Consider the following 22,763-nt stretch of genomic DNA (forward strand, 5'->3'; position numbering starts at 1 on the left):
CCTAAACCGACCCTCTCTTCCAATCTGCTGTTGTAGGCTTGTAGCACCGGTTCGGTGCCACCCTTCAAACGAGGCTAATATAGAGTAAATCGACGTTGGTTTCTATACAATTAAACTAAATAATGAATTTGGATTATAAAATATTGCATTTATATACACTGAACGATATTAGTTCAGCCCTAAGTTGGTATTCATATTATTTTTCTGATCCATTTCACTTCAAGTCGGTATCTATATCATTTTATGATCGTGAAAAAAATTAAAAAAATTGTAACACCCCGAATATTTAGATTTATTATATAGGTTTAATTAGTATTTTTTTATGAGTGGATTTTTAAAATGGCCACTTTCATATTGTAAAATTAAAAATTGTCCACTAAGATAAAAATATTAAAAAATGGCCACTGTTACCAAAATACTCTTCCACATTAAAAATTAAAAAAATGTCCACTTTACATCACCCCTTTAAAAAATCGCGCAATTCACAACCAACCGAATTCACAACCAGAATTTTTTGTTTGTGAATTCACAACTAGTCGAATTCACAGCCAAAATTTAATTCACAACCAGTCGAATTCACAACCAAAATTTAATTCACAACTAGAATTTTTGGTTGTGAATTCACAACAAACGAATTCACAACCAAAATTTAATTCACAACCAGATTTATGTTGGTTGTGAATTCACAATCAGTCGAATTCACAACCTGAATTTAATTCACAACTAGAATTTATTTTGGTTGTGAATTCAAGTAGTTGTGAATTTGAGTTTTTAAAGTTTGAATTTACAACTAAAATTAGAATTTAATTTGGTTGTGAATTCGAGTTTTAGTTGTAAATTCATAGATTTAGTTGTGAATTTTTAGAATATTAAGTTGTAAATTCATAGATGTGATCGTGAATTCAAAAACATTCAATTGTAAACTCAAGAAATATTAAGTTGTGAATTCAAGAAATATTAAGTTGTGAATTCACAGATCTGATTGTGAATTTAAGAACATCAAATTATAAATTCATAAATCCGATTGTGAATTCAAGAACATTAACCAAAATATTCAAATTTCACAAAAATATTCATAGATCTTATATTAATTTCATCATATGGAAAGAGAGAACCTCTAAGGTATTTCATCGAACACCATCGCGAATATCCCTAAATCCCCCAAATGTGCCGCACATTTAACCCATCGCTGAAGATTAGCTCAAACCGCAAAGAGGAAGATGAGTACATGATTCATTGAAATCGAAATTCACACTAATTCATCGAAAGCACTTGGAAAAAAACGAACGATTTTGAATCATTACAAAATCACACTAACACAAAATCAAATTCTATAGAGCATATATCAAATTTTCCAACAGCAAATCCAAATCTCATCATATTCCATCCTAGAAACATGCGAAAATTGCTATTCAAAATCGAAAATAGCAAATCGCAATTTGAATAGCTGGAATAGCAATTTTCGCAATTTCTATTCAATGAAATAGCAATCCAAATCGGAACCAATTTCACCAAATCCAACTGCAATTAGTAATTGATCGGAGCTAGAGGATACGAAGCCACTCTCGGACCGATTGATGAATCCAAGGAATCGAGATCGCCGCGTGACAACGACGGCCACGGCACGCACACTTCCACCACCGCCACCGGATCCGTCGTCTCAGGCACGAGTTTGTTCAATTGATTGGGATTCGACAGTCTCTGCAAATTCCGGGAATATCGTAGGGTTTTCTGAATCTAGGGCTGCGATCGAAGGAAAACAATGGTCGGGTGGAGAGAGCAGAGGGAGGCCAGGGCGCGGCGGCCCTGCCGCTGCCGTTCGGCCACGGACGGAGAGAGATAAGGGTAAGGGTGAGGGCGACTGGATTTAGGGGAGCTAGGGCTCAGGCGCCGGAGCTCGAGCAGAGAGGGAGTGTTGTTGAGGGCGGCGACTGTAGCAGGAGCTGTGGTCGCCGGAGGAGATGAGAAAGAGGGAGAACGACGGCAGTCGCGGCGAATTCGCCGGAGCAGCTGCCTCGCCAGGAATTTCAGGCGGCGGCGGGACCTTGAGGAGATGGAGTCCGACAGATTTGAGTCGTGTGTGTGTTTCAATTTGGATTTGTGAGAGAAGAGAGAGAGAGAGGGGGGGGTGAGAGATTGAAAGGATCGACTGACTTATTTGATCGGCCATTTTTTAACATTTTAAAGTAAAGGGTAATTTTGTACTTTTACATAAAAACTGGTCATTTTTTAATTTTTTAATTTCATAGGCTAAAATTTAATTTTACAATATCAAAGTGGCCACTTTTATATATTACCTCTTTTTTTATTATAGCTTATTATTTTTAGATTTTTACATGATATATATATATATATATATATATATATATATATATATATATATATGCCGTATGCGCCATTAATTTTATCTAGATTATTATTATTATTATTTGTGATTCCTATTAGAATTAGAACTCTTTTTATCATCTTATTTTATTAGGAGATATATATAGAATATATATTTTATATTTCTCAAACTCTTTTAAAGGCTTGTATAAATAGAGGCATAATATTTACCCTAAGATCACACTGATAGAACCCGAGGCAGCTATCAAGAATCGGTACTTTAACTTACTCTCGCTTTTATTTTATTTTTTCTACGCAAAGATTTTCTGTTTTAGCTTTAGACAGTTCTAAACTGTAAGCTTTTGGAAACCAATTTGTAACTGGATTTTCGTGCTTCTGTTTTGTTTTTCGAAAGCAAAAGTCAACACCAATCTAACTAATTTTCTTTAGTATAATTAGTGCTTTCTTTTATTATTTATTTAATTCTTTTAGCTATGATGATGTTAGCATAATAATAATATTTTTTACTCAAGTATATTTAAGTTTCTTATTAAGTTTGATTAGTAATAAGTAGTATATGTCGTATATATGGTTGTAGTTTTAAGGTGAGGAAGTATTTTCTTTCTTTTCTTATTTTAGTTATTTATTTATTTCTTTTAATTACTAAAGGTTTCAGTTAATTTCAGTTTTGCAGTTCTGGAGTTGAGGCGGCCATGAAAGTCGAGAATGACTAGAGATTTAGTAATTCTATAAAAGTTTGAGTTGAATTTAAATTGGTTTAAAGTTTTATAATTCAAGAAATTTTATTTTATCTATTAGTTTTCAAAGATTTTATATTGAAAATTTTATGAAAATTGGGGTGTTACAAAAACTCACTGGCAAAAATAAAAAAAGAAAACTGGTATTTATTTGCAAAACATTTTAAACATGAAATTTAAAATTACATAATAATGTTAATTAGAAAAAAGGGTTAAGTATCAGACTAGCCCTTAACATGGAAGCCCCTATGACATTGAGCACCTTATGGCAAGAGGGGTGTCAAATAAACCCCTATGGTAATAAAAAAAAAGAACAATTAATATTTTAAACCCTAACATGGAAGCCCCTATGGTAATAAAAAAAAGAACAATTAAACCCTAAACCCTAACGCCAACATAATACCATTCACTTAATATTTTTTTTTTCCATTTTTTTTAATCTGTGAGTCCCACCAGAAATATTTGAGCGGGTGTTGGTATCAGACAAGGCATATGAATCGACGCTACTTCGTTTCTTCCTCATTCGAACTCGAAAATTCCAAACATCTTGTAGTCGCCATTGATAGACGAAGATAATCTACTCCAGTGGGATTGATCAAAGCACAATTAAGGTTGGTTTTCAACATTGTTTTTCTCAAGTTTTTTTCCATTATGTTTGTTGATAGAAGAACTTGAAACAGATGTTTGATCTTTTCATTCCACTGCGCGAAGAGCCCGATCCACAACCACCGGAGACGGAATTGAAACTCATAGGTCCTCACGAAATGCAAGCACACGGTGAATCCCTATGCTAATTTCGCAAAACTTTGAAAGATATTCTCCAATTTGAAGGCAAGCATCGCGATTTAGGGTTCTTCAAACTAACGAATATCCCCAAATAAAAAGGGGGATTTCAGTTAGTTACTGGTGGGCCTCGCAGATTAAAAAAAAAAAGAGAAAAATAAAATTTGATACGGACGGCGTTATGTTGGCGTTAAGGTTTAGGGTTTAATTGTTCAATTTTTATTACCATGGGGGTTTATTTGACACCCCCTTGCCATAAGATGCTCAATGTCATAGGGGCTTCCACGTTAAGGGCTAATCTGATACTTAACCCTAAAAAAAATACATAATAATGTGGGTAACGTACATAATTTAGAGGGGTGTATTCGTTGTGGAATTTGATGGATTTCTATGGATTTTAAAAGTCTGGGTGTATTCGTTCAAGACTTTTAAAAGTCTGCAGAAATCTGGGTGTATTCGTTCAAGACTTTTAAAAGTCCATATAAATCTGGGTGTATTCGTTCAACACTTTTTAAAATCCATACAAATCTAGGTGTATTCGTTATTCCATTGACTTAAAATTCGGAATGACTTTTATGAATTTCATCCAAAAAATACACACGACAAAATCCGGCCAAGAACCACGAGAATTGAAATCCATGAACTTTTAAGCGAGCGCTGAGTTCCAGCGCCCGCGGCCAAGAAGCCAGCGAGCGCTGGAACTCAACAATCGTTGAGAAGCCAGCGAGTACTATGTCATTTTCAAGGCATCAACTTGATTATTTACTAATTTTGTGGGATTTGGAGGCAGCGCAATGATTGTGTGATTATTTTAAGAGTAAAAGGCATCGGAATTATCAATTCATTTATGTGGACAGCAAAACCCTATTCGATAGCAATATCCATCAGAAGACAATCATCAACAAGGAGAAAACACAAGCAGTACATATTGGATATTTATGATTTATGAAGTGTACCTCGATTGATGTTATCTCATTAAAGTTCTTGGTGTTTGGAATTCCTAGACATCGCATCCCGTGCTGGTGCCTCCATTCCTTGAAATGACGTTCGTAGGCTCTGCGGCCCCAGTAACTGTGGTTCCCACATATCTCACATTTGAACTCCTACTCCAGCGGCCGCTGGGTTGCCGCGGTCGCTGGGTTTCCAGCGGGTGCTGGGACTCCGCGGGCGCTGGGTCTCTTTTAGCGGGCGCTGGTTCTCCGCGGGCGCTGGTTTCATGGAATTTAATTTTAAAATTATCCCGTAAAGTCTTCAAAAATCAATGAAAATCAGGGTAAAATCCAACTACGAATTCTTTGAAAGTCGTCTGGAATCTATGTGAATTCCATGGAATTTAAATTCCATGGACTTTTTAAAGTCTGTGGAAATCCACAACGAATACACCCCCCTTAGTTTCAATTGCCTCTATAATAATTTGCCAAACTACAGAATACAAACGGGTCGGGCAGTATCCAGTTGGGCCGGGTTGATTGCCATATTGAGAAACGTGGTAAAATCGTGGTCTCTTCTAGGGGTGGATTGGTACGGTATGCCGAAAATTTTCCGTCATACCGTATACCATACCGTAAATTGCGGTATGAGAATTTCCATACCGTTGCCGTACCGTACTTTTCGGTATACCGAAGATCGGCATACCGAAAATTTCGGTATGAGAATTTTCATACCGTTGTCGTACCGATAGTGCGGTATACCATACCGAAAGTCGATATACCATACCTTAAGGTATATCGAAATTATTGGTATATTAATATCAATATATGTAATATATAATACGTATATAGTTTTTTATTGTATATAACATAATATATATGTAACCCTATAACTTTAAAAATTATTTAATAATTAAGTTAAATTATCAACTTAGATAACAATGAAATTATATTATTATCTAATACTTAATAAATAGTTATATTATTATTTATCTTTTTATGAGATATATTGTTAAATAATGCATTATATTATTTTTATTTATATTCAAGGATTTAATGAGTATTGAATAATTATTAATTTAATGAAAATATAGTAAGTATTTCATTGTTTGATATTAATTGCTTTTATTTATATTAGAAAAATGACATAATTATATTTTTTCCCCTTAATTAAATGAATCAAATATTTTTGGTTCAGATATTCAATTCAAATTTTTGATATTCAAATACGAAATTTTGTGATTAACTCGAATACAAATATGAACATTTTGTTTGATTTGATTAGTTATCAAATATGATTCAAAAATCATAATACTTGATTAAGTATTTAAAAATAAAGAATAAAATAGATATAAAGTAAAATAAACAAAAAACTAATATTTATTTAAATAAAAATTAATATTAATCAAAGTATTAAAAACATTGATTTCAAATTCAATTCATACGAAAATATTTCATATTTTGAATTAAATAGTAAGAAGTCAAATGAAATAGTAGGAATGTTTAAAATATACTTATAAAAAATTGAAATGGATATTTGATTCGATTCGAATATTCGCGAATCAGTGTACGAATCGAATATGAATAATAAATCAAATTTGAAAGATATTCGAGTAACCATTGGAATATGCAATTATTTTTACGAATGTGAATCGAATTCAATAATATTCGCTTCAATTCGATTTGTTTACTTTACATTCGTAGAATTAACTTATTCTAAAATTATAGCTATAGTCTACATATATAATATAACTATATAGCTCACACTTATATAGCTATATATTATAATTGACTATATATTGATATTCTAGTTTCATCAATAACCTAGTAGATCTTGTAATTATTGTTTGAGTTTTATATTTACTCAATTTATGTACTTTTCAAAATTTACTTATGACTTATTATTATCTATTATTAGTTAATTTTTTATATAACATGAATGTAACTTATTCTAGAGATATAGTTATTCTAGAATTAGAATTATAGTATGTAGACATATAAATATAGATATATATGTAGCTCATACTTGCATATTTTTCAAAGTCCTTTAGTTAAATAACATAGATGCAATTTATTTTATATGTATTCAATTTATTTACATGTTTTTAATTATTAATAAATATATATTTTATAAGTTGTCATTAATTTTTTAGTAATTATGATTTTTTTAAATATTTTACCACTAATTAAATATATATATATAATTTATTCTGACGGTATACGGGTTTTTTTGGTATATACCAAAACAACGGTATATACCGATACCGCGGTATATATCATAGCATGGTATATACCGAAACAACGGTATATACCGGTTTTTCGGCATATACCGCGGTATGAGAAAAATGATACCGTTGCCGTACCAAAAATTGGTACAATACCATACCAAAATTTTTGGTATACCGAAATTTCGATATTTTCAGTATTTTTTCGGTACGGTAAGTGCGATATACCGATTTTTCGGTATTTTGCTCCACCCCTAGTCCCTTCCTCCGGTATTAATATTTCGTTTCCAATATACAAACAGGAATAACCACCGCCGTCTCCCTAGCTTTCCGCTCCACTTTCAAATGGCCAGCGACGGCGCTCCACTTATCAGTGATACCACACACGCGCACGTTATCTCCGCCGCCGAAGCCGACAACAATGACCTGAAGCTCCTCCGCCTCGCCGTCCGCTCGCTGCCGCCACAAATTCTCAAGGACTTGCTGTCCAATGGCGTTAGTGCTTCTCTCACAATTACAAACTATTTTCCGGCTCGCTTATTATCCAATTTAGCTTACAAGAGCGCAGCAGTTTATAATCAATTGGAACATTTTAATTCCAGCAGTCGGTATCTGATTATTTGGACAAGTTTTGGTCCTCTGTTTGTTATTGGAATTGGTTTTACTTCTGTCGAAATTAGATAATTTACTCCCTGATTCAAACTATGCAATCCAATTCTATGGACTGGAAATAATAATGGTGCTAATTTTAGATTCCGGAATTGATTGACTGATACAGAGTGCTGCGCATGATGTATAATTTATAGGCTAAAGCTCTCATTACTGATACAGGTTTGCGCACGCTGTATAATTAATCAATTTGGTCTGCACGAGCAAATATGTTCTCGTCCTTCAGTTGCAACGCCTGTTTTGAGTGCGATTCTTCATGAATCGGCAGAGCGTGGTGATGATGGAGCTAATAGTAGTGTTGGGGAAAATAAAGATGCGATTGATGTAGAAAACGGATTCCAGGAGGTTTGCAGGGTTTGTCTAGGCATTTTGCAGTTCTTATATATTGATGACAATGGAATTTCAGTGAGAAAGAGTCATGCTTGCGATTTTGCTGCAGCAGTTGCGGACCCTGTAAAGCAAGGGGGCTATCAAATTGATAGCTTCTCACTCCAAGTGTCCTTGCCCCCGATTGTGGTCGATAATGAACAGGCAGTTTGGTTAGTGATCTAGATTCTTGGATATACAGTGTTTTGATGGCTGGAAAATTCTTTGTATTTATAAAGATATAATTCTGAAAACAGTAATAGCGGATTGTTCATTTTCAGGTCATATATCAAAGAGAAGTATAGTTCTGAATCTTGGTTCACAGAAAAGTTTCCACTTGCAAGCATTACAGTGAAAGATTTTTTGAAATTGTCTGTTGCAAATCCTTTGGAGAAGTTATTGGTATTATTTGAGACTTTTCTTAGTAGGGTTGTGTGCATGGTATTTTAAATTTTATTTTTCATTTTGGCATTGTGTTGGACTATAATGGCATTGGGCTGAACTTTCTTGAATGAGAAAGTGATGCTTACTTACTATATACATTTGAGGAGGGGTTTAGTGACGGTTCTCTTTTAGTCATCTTAGTATATTGTCTAAAATATTTTTAACTATCGCAGGATGTAAAATGTAATGACAATTCATTCCGAGTTCGATTGACATACACACTTTCTGATGCATCAGCTGAGAACAAGCCCTTTAATGAGAGCAATGGGTGCTATAAGAGGAGGAAAATAGGCAAGTCACTTTCCTTTCTCTTTTCCATGTTCTTGTTTGCTACTGTTTCTTTCCCAGGCATATCCTTAATGCAGTAGTACAAACTTCATCCAGGTGCATTAACAGCGTCATAAAAATCTGAACTTGAATAGTGAAACCTGAATTGACATAAAAATCTGAACTTGAAAGTATTACACTGTAGTATGAAATGTCTTAAGCATATGCTTATTTAAAGGTTCCCGATCTCGTTATTTTATCGACTACTGCATGGAAAGTATTTACTCAATAATTGCTATGGAGAATGCTCTTTATTATGCCATACGTTAAATAGAGCAGCATATTTGTACTTTTGTAGAGAATAGGCATTGAATCATTAAACTTGCAATGCGGTAGAAATCAATACATAACGTTAAAGTGATTGATATAATTCCTGCATTCTCTAAACAAATCTAATGGTTCTTTAATATTAGAAAAGCAGTGAAGATGGTCATGTCATGTGAAATGTGTTGTCTTGGATTCTGCACATTATATACGTTTATACTATTGAATTGACAGATGACACTGATCTCTTGAAGAACTCTGCTGATTTGCAAAAGGTTGAAAGTCATGACCTCACTACAAATTCTTCAACTGAGTGCAAAGATGATGAGACTGGTTTGTCAAAATTCCCGCTAAAGAAGGTATGTGCCGACTCATGATGTCTTGTTTCCTTCTTTCTTTCTTTTCAAACTTGTCCAATATTAGGAGCTTAAATTTCTTGATTTTATTCAATATAATGCCAATTGAATTTAAAAAATCAACACTTTATAGGTGAGGATTTTGTTATTTTCAGGTCAATGAGTGCTGCTCCTTGGTTTTTCAATGCTACAAGACTTCTGTTTATGTTGGTGGGAGATATCTTAAGGTGCAACAACTTTATCATGAACAAAAGTCAACCTTTTGATTATTAAAAGCCTTTGGGTTGACCTTAATGAAAATTCCCTGGAATCATGCTGTTACTCTTTCTGATGCAGTACTCTAGAAACGTCAGCCAGTCACGCTGGATTATAGATGATGAACGAATGGGCGAAGCATCTGTTGAGGTGAAGAAGCTTCAAGATTGAAGTTTGTGGTATTCCAGTTATTATTTTGGAATGTCCAAAACATGACACAGAATTTTTTTCCTTGTTTTGCAGGAAATTATTGGTAGCAACATCCTCCCCATCTGTCAGGGTGACAACTACAAGTTCCATGCTGCTGGCAGAGAAGACATTGATGTAGAGAATTTGATCTTTTAATCACCACTGATAGTTGGCAGTTCTGATTTGAACTTCTTCCCCTCTCTCTATTTCTCTCTTATATGCATGTAATACATATCTATGCAGGTGCGCATGCTGGGTACTGGGCGACCTTTTTTGGTTGAGATCCAAAATGCACGTCAATTCCCGTCTGATCTGTTGATAAAGAAGATTGCAATGAAGATCAATAGTTTGGAAAGCAAATTTGTATGCCTAATAATGTTGATTATTTTTCTGCTGCTTATCATACATGGACTGAGATATGACGTACAAAATGCACTGGTTTGTGCAGGTGCGAGTGAAGAATCTTAGGTTTTTGGGTAGTCAGGGTTGGGAGCTGATGCGTGAAGGAGAAGCAGAAAAACAGGTAAGGCTTTGGCTTTTAATAGTTGACAGTCGTGGACTCGTAATGACCAGTAGTACTAAAGGTATTCAATGCATATTTGCAGAAACAGTATGTTGCACTAGTGTGGATTTCTCGTCCCTTTGAAAATGAAGATGAGCAGAAATTATCATCGTTCAAGGACCTGGTAACTTATACTCTTGTGTGTCTGTGTGGGACTTGTGAGACTGTGTACTTGTCCTTTTCTGTCTCCCCCTTCATCTCTGACCAAAGAACTGCTTGCTTATTACCTACTTCTTTTTCAGATTTTATTCTTTAGCTTGTAATTTGGTAAACTTTGTATTTAGAAAGCTGTTTTTATTTTCAGTACATCTTCTGATCTAGTTGGGCCAAGTTTGTGTGGTTACCGGTTCCATTTTCTTGTGCAGCAAATTTTGCAGAAAACACCAGTAAGGGTTCTCCATCGTCGAAGTCCACTAGAACGTGAGAAAACCATACATTGGTAAGAATATCTTACATTAAAAGGTTTTACTATCCTTCTGCTTTGCAGATTTCTTTACACATTTATCTCATATTTCAGGATGAAAATAGAGAGGATAGCTGGTAGTTCTCAATATTTCCTATTGCACTTGTGCACTCAGGTTAAGTGTTTTCAGTCTCTGTCTGAATTGAGGAAACTTAATGTTGGTAACTGAGCATTTGCAGTTGCTGGTTACTGCAAAAGGCCCAACTTATTTAACTTTATGAATCATAGGTGAAATAAAATCATAGCAGAAATCTTGCATCCTAAATTTTCTTGAATTTTCGGAAAAAGCTGATTAGTGATAATTTTATCTCAACCAGGCGGGAACTTACATCAAGGAATTTGTTCATGGGGATCTTGGACGTACATATCCCAAGTATGAAATCGCACCACATTTATATTATCATCATCGTCATCATCTATATCTTAGATTTTTGCTGGATCCGCTTGTCTCAACCCTCCAGATCACCGCTTCTTTCTACTCTCATAGTTTGTTGGAACAATGAAGAAAACTGAACAGCTACTCTAGACATTTCAGTTGCATATCGAAGTTCAAGTTGTTGAAAAAATCTTAATTCTGTGAATTTTCTTGGACTATTATGCTAAGGATTATTCAATAAATGATTCCAGCATCTTCACCAGTTTCATTTTTGGGCCCACGCATCAATTCTTTTCACCCATTTTATGCTGTATTTTTTGCAGTGTCGGTTCAATCCTGGGATGCAGAGCAGAAATATTGCAGCTTGATGTCACAGATGTGAAGATGGATTGCTTCCAGGCCTAAGTAAGGCTTCTCTGTGCTGAAACTTTCATTTTAGATTTTTCATTCGTTGCAAATATAACCCGTCTTGTAAACATTCAATTTTGATTCTAATTAATTGGGTCTTTTATGGAAGGTTTTATGTTTCATAACTGAAAACCAAGATTACTATTTTGTGTAATCTTGTGAGATTATGATAAGTCATGACATCCTAACAAATGCAGAATGGTCTCATGAGACTATAGCAATATCTCTTTTATAGACTTTGCTTTGTGGTTGCGAGAGGCTATAATTTGGTTTTCTCGTAAGGCATAAATTCGAAGAATATGAATGATTTTATAGATAAGTAGAGTAGTTTCAACTCAAAAAGGAACTACATAGGGTAATGCAAAAGCATCAATCTGATGCAAGTATTGTGCACGAGGACACCACGCCATGCTGCTTCTGGAGCCGGAGATGCTGCTAACGCTACCATCACTTTCAAATCTCCGCCTCTTCTCCTCCAGTTTTATATCTTTGTAGAGCCAATCTGAATCTGAATCATCGTCTTCTTCTTCATCGAGTAGATGTGTCTGTAGTGCAAAACTTAGGTTCTGAAGCAGATTCTTGTACTGTAATTCACTTGTCTTTGTAGGAGCGAAGGCAATGCTACTGCTTTCCGACACCGTGTGCGCGTTCCTCTTGTTGTTGCTGGTGTTTGCTGTGCTATCGTAGGAAGATGGTGATAGAACAGCAGCAACTTCATGCTCCTTGGTGAGACTGCTGCCTTCAAATTGCTTTGATGTCTGTGTCTTGGCCTTCCTTCTCTCTTTCTCCTCCTTTTCTTTTTCCTCTCCCAGCTGTACCCACCAATTTATCAAATTCATTACAATCCAATAACGTTCCCAGGAAAAGCACAATATTTAAAATTTTAGAAATTTATAATCCTAACAGATTAACAATAATATTTCATGATCGAATGAAATAAGTAGTACTAACTTCTTTTTGAAAGGAGTATTATATAATCAACTTTAATTACTACTTCTTCCAAAAAGTTCAAATTTTTATATATCCTAATTTTAGATAAATCACTCGAAATAATCATTTTAAACTAAAAATATACGTCTTGGTCCACAATAAAAGTGATAAAAATGTGTTGTTAAGTAATTAGGATAAATGACATATTATTAGCGGTGGGGTATAGTTTAATTGTAAACCCTATCTCGGATATTCATTATTCTTCTTTCAGAAATATATTATTCATTATTCGAAGTTCTCTTATTATTATTATTATTATTATTATTATTATTATTATTATTATTATTATTATTATTATTATTATTATTATTATTATTATTCGAAGTTCGGATAAGAAGATTCCAAGTGGTTGTTCCCCAACCAACAAAATTTAAAATTTAAGAAATTTACAATTCAACAAGCAGAGTTGCCCCGGGGCATGAACATAGTCTTCGATATTCATTAGTCTTCTTTCAGAATTATTATTATTATTATTATTATTATTATTATTATTATTATTATTATTATTATTATTTATTATTATTATTATTATTATTATTATTATTATTATTATTATTTCTTAAAAGATTTAATTTAATGAAGATTAAGAGAAATCAACTTGTGTTAATCAGGGTCGCCCAAGAAAATCCAGAAACAGTAAACATCGATTAAAAAGAAAAATGCGACGATCAATCAAGGTTTGTCAAAGAAATAAACCTTGATCAATTGAAGCCAAGCCTCATATTTCTCCTTGATCGGCGACATGTCCAGATTATTATCAAAGATAATAATGTGAGACTCCAACAACTCAATCCGAGGGTTTTTACGAGAAAAATATTAAATAACGAAGCATATAAGCTCTTAATATAGAGGTTGTAAACGTAAATCCTAATCCAATTCGACGTCTACGATATATATTCCACAAAATTGGTAATACCCCAAAAAACAGGACACAATCTATTGGGCCCATTCTAATTAAAGGCCCGTTATGCATTTGGGTCGATTCCCATTTAACGGCCCACTATCTTTTTACGCATATTTCTCCACTGTTATGCAGATTTTCCATGATGCTCAAGAAAAATCATCTACTCTCATTTAGAATATGTGGAAAATATAGACTTTCCACCATTTTCTATTAAAGAGAACACCCTTAAAAATAAATGTAGATAATTAATACTTATCTTTTCTTTTAGAACGAATACATTTTGAACTACAAACGTGGATGGATCATTCATTCAAAATAAATTGTTGAAAATGACACCTTAAATAATCAATTTATTTTTGTTAAAAATAGTCCACAAGAAACTGCTCTCGGATATTCTGTTTTGAACTTAATGACTTCACTTTTTATACTACTATAATAAATACAAACTAAGTTAATTTCCAAGACCTAAAGTCCTAAATTCGTGCAGTCTTTGAATTTCTTTATTTATCAAAAAAACAAAAATCTAAACTAAGAGTGCTACTGTACAGAGATGTAAAATAGATCAATCAACTCGAGCTCGGATTATTTTCAACTGGGACTAATTGAGCACATTATATAATTTGGGTTCAAATAAATTTCTTTGATTTCCACGGTAGTTAAAATATATTTCCTTTTTTTCAATTGTCGCGTGTCATCAAAACAGACATACCAAAAAATGGATAATTTTTCTCTTTTTACCTCTCAATATTGCATGAAAAATTAAAAAGGTAAGTAATTTATCACTAATAAAAGGACAAAATACAAAGTTATGCATTATTTTATCATAAAATTTTGAAATGGAACACTTATTTAAGATCAAAATTTATTTTCGATTAAAACGCTTAAAAAATTCGAAGGAATTACATTCTTGTAACACGTGACCTAGATAATTTCTAAGGCTTAACGTCATGAGTTCGAGTCCACCGTCATGCGATCGTTAATTTTTTTTATTTATTTATAAAAAAAAGAGCTAGTGTCTCAATAAAGACACTTATTGAAATGGAACAAGTGATAATTCTCAAAAAAAATCTCAATAAAGAATGTGCCGGTAATAGCCTTCGGGTCAGTAATTAGTGATAGGTTACAAATTCAATACACTAATTTTTATTTCACTTCAATTTCAGACAAAAATAAATGACACAAACACTTTTGTTGGGTATAACAAAAGAAAATATTTAAAATTATATTGGGTATGCTGTATGCAGTGTAGGTAATTTAAGAAATGAGTATTTGTGATAGATAAGTGAGAAATTTGGGTAATTTTATATATTAGCAGAGAAAGATTTAGAGGTGATGAAGAATACACAAAAATGTAATCAGCCTAGCTATATAGTATATATAAGCCCTAATTGTAGTGCACATTTAGTCGATCCACGATGCACCCACCATCTTGGCCATGAAGCTGTACCTGTCTGCAGCTTCATCGATCTGAAACAATTGATGAATAAAGTAAATCCAACAACATTATGAATTAAATCATGAATATAAATATAAATATTTTTGTTATATACCAGTTTGTTGGTAGGCTTTCCTGCTCCATGCCCCGCCTTACGCTCTACGCGAGCAATCATCGGATTCGTGTGAGGACTGCATAGGACATGTTGCATCGTCTGCACCCACAAACAGTAAATCATCTCTTTCATATTCATAATAATAATAAATAGATGAATTATATAATCACCGACCGCGATGAACTTGAGCGAGTGCAGCGGCACAACTCGGTCGTCGTGGTCCGCCGTCAACACCATGGTGCCCGGATACTGCTTCGCTTTATCACACGGCCTCCTCACATTATGCAATGGCGAGTACCTATATTTTTTTATTTAATTATTATTTTGCCTACCATTCCAAATAACTGAATTAAATGGGATGGTTCTTACCATTTTTTTTTAAAAAGTTGGATTCTGATTGTAACACTAGTCATTATTCGATACTCAAATATTAATCAACGTTTTAGTAATACAATAGGCTAAAACAAACTAATCAATATTTAGTAAGCAAAAACTTAAAAGTTCGGCCAAAGAAACATAAGATGAATATTTTTTTTTAATAATATAAGGATGGATTTAATTAATTAATAACGCTTACTTGATTATCCATTGGAACTCCTCCTCGTTATCCGAACATCCGAACTCGGATGTCCAAGCATGCCCTGTTTTACGAGGATCAAACATTTTATATTAAAAAAAGAAAACCGATTTCAATGCATAAATAAATAAAATTGTTATGTTCCCAAATTATACTCAAAATTTTAACTCCACGCAACTGTAGTCCGAATTTAATTCAACTTTGAGTGTTGTACGTCTACTTTAATTAATCAAAAATTTTAACTCGTCGAACTATTAAGTAAATAATAAAGATAAGCTATATTTGTAAATCAAAACTGAAAAATCACCATATGATCAAAATTCCCGTTATAATTTAGTTTAAGAGTAACTAAAAAAAATTCAAGAAGCAATCTTCCTCACCAATAGTAAACTTGTGAAACCTCAGCATATCCATCACGCCAACATGAGCAAGAGCACAACCAAATAAATCAGGTCTCTGCAATCCCCAAAAATCTCACCATTTATCATTTTTCAACAACATAAAAAACAATATCGTCAAAATGCAACAAACCTTGGAAAAGAAAATAATGTCTTAACTTCGTGTCAATTATTTTCAAATTATTGATGACGCTAACGTTTGAAATATCTGTTTGACTTAAACAGGTGATACTGCCTTCCGCCATTTCAGATGGTCATGGACTCATGGGACAACCGTGTGAACAATGAGAAGAATCGAAAGTTCGTGTATTTGAAGACAAATTTTTTTAATTCATGCGCAAATTTAGAATTGATTGAAAGTTTGTGTATTCAGAGCGCAATTACCCAGAAAAAGAAAAACAGACCTGGTTAATAGAGGCCCCAATGAGAAGGCCGCCATTGCTGCCACCTTCAATGCAGAGCTTCCTCGGCTGAGTGTAGCCGGCGGAGACGAGGTACTCGGCGGCGGATATGAAGTCGTCGAAGACATTCTGCTTCATGGAAAGGCAGCCGGCTCTGTGCCATTCCTCGCCGTATTCTCCGCCACCGCGTAGGTTGGCGATGCAGAAGAGCAGGCCCAAATGCTTAGCGATGACAGCGCGGCTGACGTTGAAAGATGGAGTGATGCTGACGTTGAATCCTCCGTATGCGTACAGCAAGCAGGGGTGCGATCCGTCGAGGCGGATGCCGTTTCTCGCCACGATGAACATCGGTATCTTCGTGCCGTCTTTGCTGGGGAAGAAGACCTGACAAAGGAACACAGGCATTTCAAATCTATTGTGCAATGTCAGCTGCTAAATTTATTTTCAAGGAATTAGATCATCTCCAGCAGAGACCCAGTTCTATATAGAGCTATCCCGTTCGACCCCGACTTGAATTCAACACGACAACGGGCTCCACTTGTCCAGGAGATGCCCTTATCATCACGGCCAATATCTTTTCCTTAACTTTTATCGATCCTTACCCTCCGTCCACTAATTGTTGGCCTACTTTCCTTTTTGGTCCGTCCATCAATTTATGTCATACCCATTTATAGTAAGTCTTTATAATTTTTTAATTAGTGGGTCCCAATAAACAGTACACTTTTTCTCCACTCAACTAATAAACAATACACTTTGTGGGTCTTTTTCTCCACTCAACTAATAAACAATATATTTTGTGGGTCCCTTTCTCCACTCACTACACTTTTTCTTAAAATCCGTGTTTTGCCTCCTAGGCCAACAATTAGTGGACGGAGGGAGTATTTCTTATTTACAAAAAAAATCACCTCAAATTCAATCTCAACCACACATCTTATAAAAAATGAGACTCTTTCTCTATTACATAAAAATCATCACCAATTTTATTAAAACATGTGCCCACCAAAAATGCTATACTTTTCGTGGACGGAGGGAGCATCAAACTTCACACTTTATCCTTTTTCTCAATGCAAATTTTTTCAATTGATTTTCACGCATTGATGGAGTAAAAAGAGTTGATATAATTTACTCTTCTCATAGAATTAATATATCAAAATAGTCATTTTCCTATTGTAAAAATATAAAAATTAATAAAAATGATAGAAAAGTTTTCTTTTAAAGAAAGTAGTCAATTTTGACTTAAAAGTAAAATTTTGCTTTTATTTATATGAATTATATTAGTTCATGACTAAGAAGTTTTGTGGTTGTGATTATAGAAAGGAAAATAGGGTCAATTCACGGTTAACAAACTTCAAAATAAGATCGAATCACAATTAACAAGTTTCATGATTGTAAATTATTACTATAATATAGATTAAAATTATAAGAACAACTTTTTTTAATTACTATTTTATTTTATCTTTACATTAGCAAAATAGCTATTTTAATTATTAGTTCACAATTCTTTTTCTTTTAGGGAGTATAACATTTTTAACGGAATAAGAAAACACTTATTCGAAGACAGATGAAGTAATATTTACCTGTTGGACTTCAAAATCCGCCCTATCGAAACCGGAGATGACATTCTCTCTGAGGATCTTCATCTCCGGCACCTCCGACCCGAGGTCGCACCTATACACAATCCCCGGAACTAGGAAACTCGTGAACCCGACAAACGCGACGCTGTCCTTGCGGCGCGCTGAGATCTGGTACACGGTCCCGATGTCGAGCGGCAGGCGCCACAGGAACGAGCCCGTCGCCAAATCCCTCAGCTGCAGCACACTCTTCACGTCGCTCAAATAGCTCACCAGAATCTGGCTCCTGTTGACGGCCACGGCGGATACGAGCACGTCTCTGCCGTCTTCTCCGACTACTTCAGTCCAAGAAGTTGGGTTTTCTTTGACGTCGACTCGAACCAGCTTGTATCTTGGGGCATCCTTGTTGGTGTGGAATGTGAAAACTGCGCCATCATTAGCTACATAGTTGTAAGATGCATCAAATGTATCGATGAGTTTCACAAATGGGAGCAATTCTCTTTTGGATTTGTAGACTTGGAGGCCATCGGGGAGCGCGGAGAGGTCGCAGTAGTAGAGCATGTTGACGGGATCGCAGTCCTTCATGGTGTAGAGAAGAACATACTGCATATATATATGGGATCGTAGGAGAAGTGAAGAACCATTATTAATCATCTTTTTGAACTAAAGAAAAAAAAAATAACACATGCTAGTGAAATTGTTTTAATGATAGTAATAGTATTAGAGGCTAGCTAACGCAAAATAAATTCTTGATGAAGACTATATTTTCTAAATTTTGAGCTAGAAATTTCAAAAAGATAATTCTCATACATGGATTATTGTACAATAATTCACACAAAATATCACTAATAATCAAGCTTTTTTTGGAACAAATCTTGACATGCATGACTAGCGATGTACACAACAGTTTAACTGCAGTAAACAAGCAACTGAACAACAAATAAAAATATGAAAATATATGGCGCCGTTACCTTGCCATCCTCGGTGACTGAGGCAGAACGCGTATGCTTAGGATTGTGTGGATCGCTCCAACATAGTATATCCTCACACTGATCACTACCAACAAAGTGGTAAAACACTTGATGATTTACATTCGCATCCGTCTCTGTACCAGCATCCAACTTCTCTCCATCCCTTTTCATGTACCAAAAAAAAAAAGCACTCCAATTGTTAGAATAACTACCCGTCCATCAAAAGTGTGGTGTCGTTTGGAGGGCATAAATTTTACTAAACGATTCAGAGATCGATGTGTATAAAGTGGATAAATTTATAAATAGTTAGTGAAATGTGCTTTTTTATAAATACTAGCAGAAAGAACGTACGTTGTACGTACGTGTAATTAATGTTATTTTAATTGGTAATCTATTATTTTAAAAAATCTATTAATTCATTACTTTTATTAGATAATTTATTGGATGGATATATTTATTTATAAGCCTTAATTATCGATAGTCATAGATATAAAATATTTTTTTATAGATTTGGATGACAAATAAATGTATATCAAAATAGATTTATATTTTATAAATATAATAATAATTATGACAGAGGTAAAATAGGCAATCCACAAGTTGTACCTTAGACTATCTTATGCTCTTTTTCTATTAGTATAGATTGAATGTGAATGAGGTTGAAAATATAAGGGTATATGTGTATCTAAATGAAAACACCATATATATTATGGACGTATTAAAATGACAAAAGGACCACACTTACACGGGTGCTGGATAACGCGAGTAGAAGAAACCTTTGCTGTCATGTGTCCAACTAATGTCAGAAAATTTAACCTGACAAACAAAGATATACATATATAGTTTTGAGCAAAATTCAAGAATAGTTTGCAAGTAATTAGTAAATAAAAGTTCGTTAATTTACCCAAGAAAGAGTATCAGGCAGTATGATGTTGTCTTGAATTTGCATGACTTTAATGGTGACCCAATCACTTCCACTGCAAGTGATTCCATATGCTAAGTATTTTGCATCAACACTAACTTGGATACCATTTAGAGCCACAGTGCCATCCTCACTAAATGTGTTTGGATCAAGTAAAACCTCTGCTTCTCCATCCACATTATCCTACACATAAAAAATGCTCAAATTTTAAATGTAATGCGGCATGTAAGAAGTCATAAATTAGTATACTTTTAATTTATTAATTAATTAATCAATGCCTTTAGTTTGTAATTTTTGTATGATTCGAATTTTACCAATTTGTAGAGATTATAATACCGTACGTATCCTTCATATATAATACTATTAATTGAATATATATATATATATATATATATATATAAAAACTAAAAGTATATAAATAAAAGGGTACGTTAATGATCGAATCTATCCATAACTTTTAATAGTTGTATCAATTATATCCCAACCTTTTAACTTATCAATATACTATATTTCAATATTTTCAACATGTATCAATTTTTTCATATTTTATACTGACGGTACGATATTCTTCCTATGAAAAGATATTTAATCAAAATTTTATTTCATTTGTCCCGCGAAACTTGAGCAAGTTTTTTTTTTGGCACAGATTTTAAAAAATTAATACTAGTATTTTATGTGTTAAGTATAATAAGTGGAAAAAAATTGTCATATAAGAAAAGTGATCAAGTTCGTGGCACGGAGACTAAGGAGTAATACTCATTAACGAAACTATAACTACGTGACAAACTTGAAATAAATATGGAGACTATATATATGGGGAACAAACGAATACCAAAAAAAATTGAAAAACGAATTTTCCTTAAACGGATCCGTTGAATAAAGAAATCCAGCATTTGAAAGCCTGTGTAGACTTGGCCCACAACCCAATTCCCTTTTGGTCAAATTTGATATTTCCTAAGTCGTATCTACTGTCTAATGTAATTAAAATCAACTTATGTCACCATCCATCCCAAAATATTCTAACTTTGACCGTGTCGAATTTTGAACCCGACCCACTATTTGAATGGGTCTGTTGCGTGCCTCCATTATCTTTGCCGGTAATCTCAAACCTCAATAATTTAAAAAGATAATACTCACTCCGTTCCACAAATTTGAACACGTTTTCTTTTTTGGATCGTTTCACGAATCTCGACACATTTTCAAATAAGATAATAATTATTATCTTCTCTCTCATACTTTATCATTTTTATACTTTATTAACTACACACTTACTAATCTACAACTTCTTAATTCACGTGTCGCAACCAAACGTGTCAGGATTCGTAGGACAGAGAGAGTACTAATAAATTTGAATACAATGTTGGGAATATTTGAAGCACCTGGATGTATAGGACCCTTTGCGGCTGTAGACCGGAGTTATGGAAGTAAAAATATTTATCTCCCGCCCTAAATGGAGCATCATATCTTGGGAAATCATACACTTTTCTCAGCTTTTCACCAAGTTTTTCTCTTGTTTCGCATCTTGAAAGCATAAAATCCGTCAATTTCATCTGCTTTTCCACAAATTCCTTCGTCTCCTCACTATCAGGATCTTCCAGCCTATTAATCCCAACAAATTAATCAATATTTGATAAAACAACATTAATCCCAACCAAAATGTTTCAACTATAGCGATTCATTAAAAAAAATGTCTCAACATTGAACTTATGATGATGACTTTTTAGTTCAAATTCACGTACATATAATCTATATCGTTCAGTTTATAACTCGAGTTAAAATTTCCAATGAAATGATTAGAAGTATGTACAGTTATCAGTCGAATGATCAATTCCGTTGGCTAAAAAAATTGACTCGAACTAATGTTTTTTAAGAATAAACATTTCAACAATCTCAACCCACATTATATTCCTCAAACAAAAACGCATGAATATATATATATATGCAGAAATTTTATGAGTTGAATATATATATTTACCATCGATAAGGATCGTGGACCGCGACACCGTGGTAGTAGTCGACGACGGAGTCATCACGACGAGCGGCCGGATAGTGTAGTAGGTCGTCGGAGGCGGGCAGCGATCCCATTGCTTGAATTTGTCGATGAAGAAGAGAGAAAATATGATAAAATTAAAGGAAATTGATGACCGTGAAATTATAAGATTTAGTGTGGGACTAATTTATATAGTGAATTGTCGACAAGATGTTGTCATGTTGTTGGAAGTATGTTGACATGAATTTGAATGAGACAGAATATTCCTTTTTGGATACATGTATAAATTAATCGTGTTCATCTAGATTCTTGCAGCTTGTTTTTCGTATCTCTTTTTCTGTTTTTTAGGTTTAATTAGTTGAATCTTTTATGTGCTAATTGATATAGCTAGCCCACTTCTAGATCCTAGCTTACCGATATATATATAGATTCAGTGGCGGAGCCAGGATTTTTTTTGGGGGGGGCTGAACTGTTACGGGGGTTCGGGGGCGGTAGCCCCCGGGAATTTTTTTTTGGGGGCATTCAATACATTTTAGACATTTTTTACTAAAATACAAATATAATAATAATAATAACAACATTTTCATAGATAATATAGTTCAAAATATTTACTAAAATATTTTTTGGGGGCATTCAATACATTTTAGACATTTTTTTACTAAAATTCAAATATAATAATAATAATAACAACATTTTCATAGATAATATAGTTCAAAACATTTACTAAAATTTTTTTTGGGGGCATTCAATACATTTTAGACATTTTTTTTTTTACTAAAATACAAATATA

At 33.9% G+C, this 22,763-nt stretch overlaps 3 protein-coding genes across 3 annotated transcripts in view; 2 read left to right on the forward strand and 1 right to left on the reverse strand.

Moving 5' to 3' along the window:
* LOC130992384 (T-complex protein 1 subunit beta-like) overlaps positions 1 to 22,763 on the forward strand; it is a 629,300-nt gene that overhangs the window by 6,517 nt on the left and 600,020 nt on the right. The gene's annotated exons all lie outside the window — the stretch shown is intronic.
* LOC130992346 (uncharacterized) lies at positions 7,310 to 12,596 on the forward strand. Its single transcript, XM_057916951.1, has 16 exons — positions 7,310 to 7,515; positions 7,852 to 8,228; positions 8,337 to 8,457; positions 8,673 to 8,790; positions 9,325 to 9,449; positions 9,602 to 9,673; positions 9,783 to 9,851; positions 9,945 to 10,025; positions 10,134 to 10,253; positions 10,339 to 10,413; positions 10,496 to 10,576; positions 10,818 to 10,891; positions 10,970 to 11,030; positions 11,233 to 11,288; positions 11,615 to 11,696; positions 12,307 to 12,596. Exons 1-15 carry the CDS (start codon positions 7,366 to 7,368, stop codon positions 11,694 to 11,696), a joined length of 1,662 nt encoding a protein of 553 aa, XP_057772934.1. The 5' UTR covers positions 7,310 to 7,365; the 3' UTR covers positions 12,307 to 12,596.
* LOC130992195 (uncharacterized) lies at positions 14,866 to 22,131 on the reverse strand. The gene is made up of 12 exons (XM_057916747.1): positions 21,959 to 22,131; positions 21,363 to 21,582; positions 19,966 to 20,166; positions 19,807 to 19,877; positions 19,062 to 19,224; positions 18,097 to 18,693; positions 16,523 to 16,903; positions 16,101 to 16,176; positions 15,721 to 15,784; positions 15,318 to 15,441; positions 15,144 to 15,242; positions 14,866 to 15,060 (listed from the first exon to the last, which is right to left on the reverse strand). The coding sequence occupies exons 1-12, from the start codon at positions 22,066 to 22,068 to the stop codon at positions 14,995 to 14,997; spliced, it is 2,172 nt and encodes a 723-aa protein (XP_057772730.1). The 5' UTR covers positions 22,069 to 22,131; the 3' UTR covers positions 14,866 to 14,994.

This window comes from Salvia miltiorrhiza, chromosome 1 (assembly GCF_028751815.1).
Source record: "Salvia miltiorrhiza cultivar Shanhuang (shh) chromosome 1, IMPLAD_Smil_shh, whole genome shotgun sequence".
NCBI classification, from domain to species: domain Eukaryota; kingdom Viridiplantae; phylum Streptophyta; class Magnoliopsida; order Lamiales; family Lamiaceae; genus Salvia; species Salvia miltiorrhiza.